General features: G+C 46.8%; 1 protein-coding gene across 1 annotated transcript; it reads left to right on the forward strand.

Moving 5' to 3' along the window:
* The first annotated feature begins 514 nt into the window (after nucleotides 1–514).
* On the forward strand, nucleotides 515–3,173 carry GPR27 (G protein-coupled receptor 27). Its single transcript, XM_077822722.1, has one exon. The coding sequence runs from the start codon at nucleotides 1,191–1,193 to the stop codon at nucleotides 2,331–2,333; it is 1,143 nt and encodes a 380-aa protein (XP_077678848.1). The 5' UTR covers nucleotides 515–1,190; the 3' UTR covers nucleotides 2,334–3,173.
* The last annotated feature ends 4,989 nt before the right edge of the window (nucleotides 3,174–8,162 follow it).

Consider the following 8,162-nt stretch of genomic DNA (forward strand, 5'->3'; position numbering starts at 1 on the left):
TGGCAGGCAGGCGCTCATTAGTAATCGATAAGGATCATGTTCCCTTGGGAGGAGAGGTAAAATCCACGCTGACGGGGACACCCTCTGAATTTAAGAGTGGGTGGGTGAGTGGATGGGGGAAAAGTCTCCCCCCTTTTCTCCCTAGAGATTTTACATGACAGCTGGTCCCTGCCGAAGGCAAAGGAGCGCCAGGGAGGGATAACCTCCCGCACCCCCAACAATTTATCCCCTGTCAGGGAGGGGCGCAGAAAGGTCCAAGCAGCAGGGTGAAGCCCGCCAACCCTTCACTCCCCACGCACACTCAGGACACGACTCAGCGGCGCCAGGCGATAAGCGCCACTCAAGAGACGAGGCCCATTTCACCCCCTCGTCAACGCCTTGCCCCACGCGTGGGTCCCCTCCCACCCCGCTGTCCTGACTGGGCGGGGAAGGGGCGGCGGCGGCGCAAGGAGAGCGCGAGGGGGCGGACAGCTCCGCCGGCGGCTGGGGCGGGCAGGGAGCCCCCCTCCCGGTCCCTTGGCTTTCATGGCTCCCGCTCCTCTGCGCAGGCTCAGCCTGCCCCTAAACTTGGCTCCGGAGAAGCAGCTCGCCGGAAGTTGAGCCCGAGCCAGCCCCCAAAAGGTAGCGGCCGCTCTCGCCCCCCTCCAGCCCCAGCGGCGGCAGGTCGAGCCCCGTGGGTGGGACAAAAGACGAGGGAGCGGGGCCATGCAGCGGCACCATGCGGGAGCCGAGGCGCCCCCGCCCGCCGCAGCAGCCCCCGCCCGCCCCCGGCGGCGCTAGGAGGCCGCGGAAGTTGGATGTCCCCCGATGAGGATCCCGCCCCGCTGCAGCAGGGACACCGGCGGGGGCCCGCCCGTGCCTGGCCCCGGCGGGCGGAGGAGGCGAGGCGAGGCGGGGGCAGCATGCCGGCGTGGGGGCGCCGCAGCCGCGCTCCGCACCCGCTCAGCCTGGCCTGCGCCTGAAGCCGCGGCGCCTCCCCAGCCGCGGGACCGATCGCGGAGCGAGGTGATGGGGCCGCAGCGCATCGCGGGGCGGGGGCTGGCAGGGAGGGATGCGGCCACCGCCGCCGCCTGGGTCCGGGGGGGCGCCGTGGGCAGCCCGGCCGGGCGGTGAGCGCTGAGACCGGAGCCCGTGAGCGAAGCCCGGAGGAGGAGGAGGAGGAGGGGAGGCGCCCACACCGCACCCGACCGATGGCGAACGCCAGCGAGCTCAGCAGCAGCAGCCCGCACCTGCCCAGCCCCGGCGGCCTGCTCAGCGCCTCCGGCCTCAAGCTGGCCACGCTGGGCTTGATCCTGTGCGTCAGCCTGGCCGGCAACGTGCTCTTCGCCTGGCTGATCCTGCGGGACCGGCACTTGCACCGCGCCCCCTACTACCTGCTGCTGGACCTGTGCCTGGCCGACGCGCTGCGCTCGCTGGCCTGCTTCCCCTTCGTCATGCTGGCGGTGCGCAGCGGGGCGGGCGCCTGGCCCCACGGGCCGCTGAGCTGCAAGGTGCTGGCCTTCCTGGCCGTCCTCTTCTGCTTCCACGCCGCCTTCCTGCTCTTCTGCGTGGGGGTGACCCGCTACATGGCCATCGCCCACCACCGCTTCTACGCCAAGCGCATGACGGGCTGGACCTGCCTGGCCGTGGTGTGCATGGTCTGGACCCTGGCCATGGCCATGGCCTTCCCGCCCGTCTTCGACGTGGGCACCTACAAGTTCATCCGGGAGGAGGAGCAGTGCATCTTCGAGCACCGCTACGTCAAGGCCAACGACACGCTGGGCTTCATGCTCATGCTGGCGGCCGTCATCGCCGCCACCCACCTGGTCTACGTCAAGCTCCTCTTCTTCATCCACGGCCACCGCAAGATGAAGCCAGCCCAGCTAGTCCCAGCCATCAGCCAGAACTGGACCTTTCACGGGCCGGGAGCCACCGGCCAAGCTGCTGCCAACTGGACGGCTGGCTTTGGCAGGGGCCCCACCCCGCCCACACTGGTGGGCATCAGGCAGGCCACCCACAGCCAGATCAAGAGGCTGCTGGTGCTGGAGGAGTTCAAGATGGAGAAGAGGCTCTGCAAGATGTTCTACATGATCACCCTGCTCTTCCTGCTGCTCTGGTCCCCCTACATTGTGGCCTGCTACCTGCGGGTCTTCATCAAGGCCAGCACCATCCCCCAGGTCTACCTGACTGCTTCGGTGTGGATGACATTCGCTCAGGCTGGAGTCAACCCGATCCTGTGCTTCATCTTCAACAAGGAGCTCAGGGTCTGCTTCAGAGCCCACTTCCCTTGCTGCCAAAGCATACAGAGCACCCAGGGCACCATCCTTTGTGATCTCAAGAGCTTTGGGATTTAGGGTGGCTTTTCTTTTAATGAAAAAATAGATCATTTTCCATATTTCTGCATATGCACTCGAGTTCTGGTTCTGAGGAAATTCAAATCACCACCCTGCCCCCAAACTTTCAGCTGTAAGAAGCTATTTTGTTTATTTTTCTATACTCTGCATATGCTATCTTCAAAACATAAGAGATTGAAGCCTATGGGCCACTTACATGAACAAAATACCCCAAACCTTAGGCTGTAAGAAGCAGTTTTATTTATTTGTCTTTGTGTAGTTTTTAAAAAACAAAACAGGGCTCCGAGTTTCTGGTCTTGCTTCTAACCTTTGTAGGTGTGACTGCACCTGATATGGATAAAATTCTGTTCCTGTCTGTTTTGATAAAGGCTTAACAATTTTATTCAAGATTTGATAAAGGCCAAGACAAAATTTTATACTAAAGTTATTTTTTGATGACCTCAAAGGGTGTTGTTTTATTATTTGTTTTGAAGTCAAGAAGAGGAAGTTCCTAATGTGTTCAGAAGCAGTGTTCAGTTTCTATGGGGAGCTGTTGGGTTGACATTCTCAAGTGATTTTAAGTATTGAAAGTAGTGATGTAATTTTTGCCTGAAATGCAAACACAGTGTAGAACTAATTTTAATTTTTCTTGTTGCACTGCTCATTTGGTAATATTTCAGAATTCTTTGTGAAATGTGCTTTTAAAATGAATATCAACTTTAAAAATGATCAATTATAGCAGTTTTTAAACTAGGTTGAATTCATATTTTACTGACTTTGTAGGAAGTTATCTACAAAACTGGGTCACATACTTGTACATTTTGACTGTTTTCTTTAATAAAATACTGAAACTTTATGAAATTAGAATGGCAGTAGTGCTTTTTGACATAATTTGTGTGCATACAAAATTGCATGTCTCGTGTCTGAGTATAATTCGCAGTTTAGGATATCATGGAGAAGTACAGAGTTCTCCTTTGCTGTTCAATCTCATTTTAGGTATTTATACCAATAAAAGTCACTAAAGTATTTTTAAAGAGACTTAAGTTCATGATGGGTGGCAGGTTTAAATAGCACAATTCTTTTTCTGTCTCCTAAAACTAATTACCATGTAAAAAATTGCTCTATTAATGATGGGAAAATTCTGGATAATTATGTATCACTAATTTTAGTAGGCAAAGGAGTTTAACACAGTTGCTTGGTTTAACATTGTGCTCATCTGTAGGCTCCACTTATCAGGAAGGTTATTTTGAATTATTAATGGGCTAGGCATTTTTATATTTTATTATTGTGGGTTATGCTGTAAAAGACTTACCTAAAGGTATTAACTGAGTTGCTGGGAATGGGATCATGAACCAACCTATCCTGTCCATGCCAGGAGTTAGCTTCTTCAGAGATATGTAGTTAAAAACATTTGTTTAGCAAGGAAGCTCTCTCTGATGTAAAATTTAGCAAACAGTAATATTTTCACTGTTTTATAACAAGTCACATACATGACAAATAAGAGACTTAATTTCTGCGAAGAAATTTCAGTGACTGCTGCAAGAGTATTTTCATAAACACTAGTCCAAAATTATTATACATCCACTAGATGAGATATATCTGTCCTGAGTGTAAAGTTACTGCATAGATGTATTTGCTATATCTTAACAACTTGTAGTTTCTTCCATTAAGGTTAGGTGTGACAGTTAAATTAGAGGGCTGAGAAGACAGCCTCAGATTTGGATAATGAATGGTGAAACCAAATTTTTGCTGTAACTCCGAGTCTAGAAAACTTGAGACAAGATTTCCTGAAGTATGTGGTACAGGCTTTAAGAGTTGAGCTTTCACTTCAGTAGTAATGTACAGAAAGCAGATGAAAAGGTTCAAAAACAGGAACATGAATTTAAATAATCAAAGTGGCTGGATTTTGCCAAAGTTTGAAAAAGGAGCCTGATAGCAACTTAAATAGTTCAAAGGTTTGAACTACAAAGTGAAACTTAATCGACAGTTACAGAATTGCAAGTGGAAATATATTGGGGTTTTTAGGGTTTTTTATGTTACAATTCTTACTCAGTTAAGGCTTATTCACAGACATCTATACATCATTGGTAATTGCCTTTTGGGTATAACTTGTTTTGTTTTACTGTTGTTCTTTTCAGTTGTATTCAGGTTTTACAGAGTAACACTGATGTTGAAAATTTTAAAAAGTCTTGTAGAGATACAAGAATGTGACAACCGGGGATACCCTTTAAGGACACATTAACAGTCTGAAAATGCACATCCAAGTTCTCTTCCCTTTCCATACAAAGAGAAATAAGAAACACGGCATTTTTTTTTTTTCCCCTCTAAGCTTGATTTAAAAAGCTTTTCTGGTGAGTGCGGAGCGGTGGGGAGAGGATGAAGAGACCGCTAAACATAGCTTCTAAACTCTTAGGGGGAAGATCTCTGCTTTTAAAAAAATATAGTGGTAAGATGCAGTTATTTAAAAGTGTTCTTGCCACTGCAAGAGCCAGATTTCACTTCTTGAAAGACTAGAGGCATGAACAGAAATCTATAGTCAACACTGGTAGAAATGAAAAATCACCTCCAGGAGAATGGTGGTTCTATTAATATTTAGGAACTCAGACAGCAGCATCAGATCATTCTGCTGTAAAGGACAATGTTGCTGTGTGACAGTCTCACTAAAACCAGAAAAGTTTCCACCTCAGTACATGAAATCCCATGTAGGGACAGTGAGCCTGATCCTGCACCCTTTGAAGATGATGGTGGTTTTGCTGCTGACTTCAATGACAGCGAAATCTGGCTGTGATATACTAAAAGGCTTGGATAAAACAAAAGAATGTCAAATACATAAGGCTGTTTAGTACTCCTTGTAGGCAATTCCCAGTGCTATCTAAGGGAATTCTGACGTGGACCAAGGGCAGAGTGTGGAAATGCTTAATATATTTCATTCTTAACCCACCTACACAAAAAATACCGAGCTGGATCTCAGTCATACAGCTGTAAGACCGGAGTGACTCCTCTGACTTCAATGGAGCTATTTTGGACTTACATCGTATTCCATAACAGAATATAATTTAGGTCCAGAAAATACAAAATTAAGCACCAAAGACTGACACAAATGAAGAAAGCTGTATTGTTTACAGTTCATGTATACGAACCAAACCGCCTTCACAAGTTATATTCGATTGGCAGAATCAATCACTGCTCTAATTATACACAAAGCAATTTATCAGGAAGTAAAACAGAATAGCAAAAGAAATGTAAAAACAGTGAGATGAAGACTGTTCTTCCAGAGATGGTTATAAGGGTGAGAAAGTTACTAAAATCAAATGCACAAACCATCATATTCAGTAATAATTTTAATGAACATCTTCAAAGCACTTTACAATGTTAACTAACTAGTTTTTACATCGTTCCTAGGAAGTATTATCCCCAGCCTACATATGGGGTAACTGAGGGAGAGAGGTTAAGTGGCTTGACCAAGGTCACAGAAGGAGTAAGTGGCAGCAAAAGGACAACTATCTCAGATGGCATGCAAGAGTGGTAAGCGAGCTAACAACTGGATACTGTCCCTCTGAACAACCAGATGAGAGAAACATACATAAGGCAGCGTGGGTTAGTGGATATGGCACTGGACTGGAACTGAGGACCCTGGGTTTTATTTCTGATTCTGTCACTGGCCTGCTGGGTGACTTTGGACAAAAACCTTTCTCTGTCTGTACCTCAGTTTCCCCATCTATAAAGTGGGGATAATTATGTTTACCCCGGTAAAGGTTCTTTGAGGTCTATGGGTGAAAGGCAGTAAATAAGAATTAGCTATTTGTATTACCTAGCTTCTTCTACCAAAAGAGGTATTCAGTTTCATGGCGTTAGTACTGCATTCACAACAGACATTTCAGAGGTCCTGCAAAGTAATTTAAGGGATTTGATGAATGGCAATGGGGCTGTGTTGACATACTGTTGCTTTCAAAGTTAATGTACTTAGGTAGGATTTGTATCTAGCATTCTTTACTTGATTAATATATATTGTATACAGTATATTAAAATAGCATTCCTTTTCCAGGGAACATTATTGTTCAGTGTCACAGACAATACCAGCATCAGCTCATGGTAGCATCTTACTAGCCAAGCTCATATACTGTAGTATACCTTATTTTGCATACATTATGGCAGGTTAGTTAAACTTATTTGTTTATATTGGCAATAAATCCCTAACTTTGACGTATTTCATGCATTCTTTTCAGATACTCCCGGTGACATCCTCTCTGATGAAGTCAGTAGAAGTTTTGCCAATGACTTCAAGAGGGCCAGGATTTCACCCTCTGCATGAAAGCAAATAATTGGTCTGAAATCTAAACAAATACTGAGTATAAGGATCTCAGCTCTGCAAGACAAAGTGCGGTCTTGCCCTCAGAGGCCTGCAGTATTACTGTGCCGAGGGTCTGATGCTGTCAGAAAATGGCTGTACCAATGAGGAAAATGTTCTCTAGTAAAAAAGGGGGGAAAGTTTTGCCCTAGCTGTCATGCTGGGGAAGAGAGGCCCCCAGCCTTGTGTGGCCACGTAAAGGCTGCCAGGTTTGCAAAGCTGGAGAAAGAGCAGGGGCTGTACAATCAGCACTCCCCTCAGGGCAGGGACTAGGAGGAGCAAAGTCTCTGTTTCCCCACTCCCAGCAAGCAGAGCTGGCCAGCTACAAAGGTGCATCCCAGAAAGTGGGGAATAACTACAAGAGGGCAGGAATTATGACTGAGTCAGTGCTTTCCTGAGGCTTTGCCTGCGTGCAGTGCAGTTTACATGAGACAAAGGGTTGAACCTACAGGCTGCTCAGACTTATGCTGGAGGATTGGCACAGCATACTCCTCTAGGATCACCGGTGTGCAAAAATGAGCTTCACACCACGCCCCTACTCTTCCCTCTCACACACCCCACCACTATGCATGCAGCTCAGGACCTAGCCCGCTGTACTTACATTTAAAATCCTTCCACGGCTGGGGCCCCATCCCACAGCCAGTGCTTACCAAGAATTCCCACTGGAGCTTCTGACCACAGAAGTGGCCTCACGCCTTTGACAGTGGAATATTTTTGCCTTATAGAGCATAAATCTAAAATATCTCAGGATACTGTATTTGTTTAGATTTCAGCTCAGCTGGTAACAGAGGTGTATAATCCCACCTTAAAAACCCTTATTTAAAGTTGACAGCTCTGTTTCAAAATAAAATATCATCAATCTCACTAGGGCTCTAATTTCTAATCCTTCCCGCGCAAGCATACACAAAAATAGACTATTGTGATGCATAATCTGAGCCAGAAAGCTATGATGCTGGCACTGTTCAGATTGTCAAAGAATATAATGAGGCCCAGGAAAAATGAAACCTGTCTTAGCCACCACTCAAGGGAGTGACAAAAATTGGTTGCTCAACAAAAGTGGTCTCTTAATAAAGATGGAATAGAATTGTACTCAGTGGGGGAAGCAGTAATTTTGAGTGGTCTCTTAAGACAGGCGGTTGCCTAATAAAGGTGATTACTGTACATTTAATAAAGATTACTAGATATGCAGCTAATCAAGCTAATTAAGTTTGAAAACAGCAGCCTCTAAGTGAGGCAAGTTGCCAGAGTGCAACACAGGTCAAAAGCTTGGTTTCATTATGTCATAGTGCACTTTTGGACCTTTACAAAGATTTTTCCTTCCGGAAGACTGGAGTCAGTGTATTTCTTTTATGAAGTCCCTCGGGCTAACTTTTTCAGAAGCAGTCACTGATTTTTGAGGACCCAACTTGGGCCTGGGTTTTTTTTGTATGTTTTTTTTTTTTAAAAGAGGTAAGCATCTAAGACTCCAATTAAAGTCAGCCTCAGAAGAATCAGGCCCAAGG

This window comes from Eretmochelys imbricata, chromosome 7 (genome assembly GCF_965152235.1).
Source record: "Eretmochelys imbricata isolate rEreImb1 chromosome 7, rEreImb1.hap1, whole genome shotgun sequence".
NCBI lineage: Eukaryota > Metazoa > Chordata > Testudines > Cheloniidae > Eretmochelys > Eretmochelys imbricata.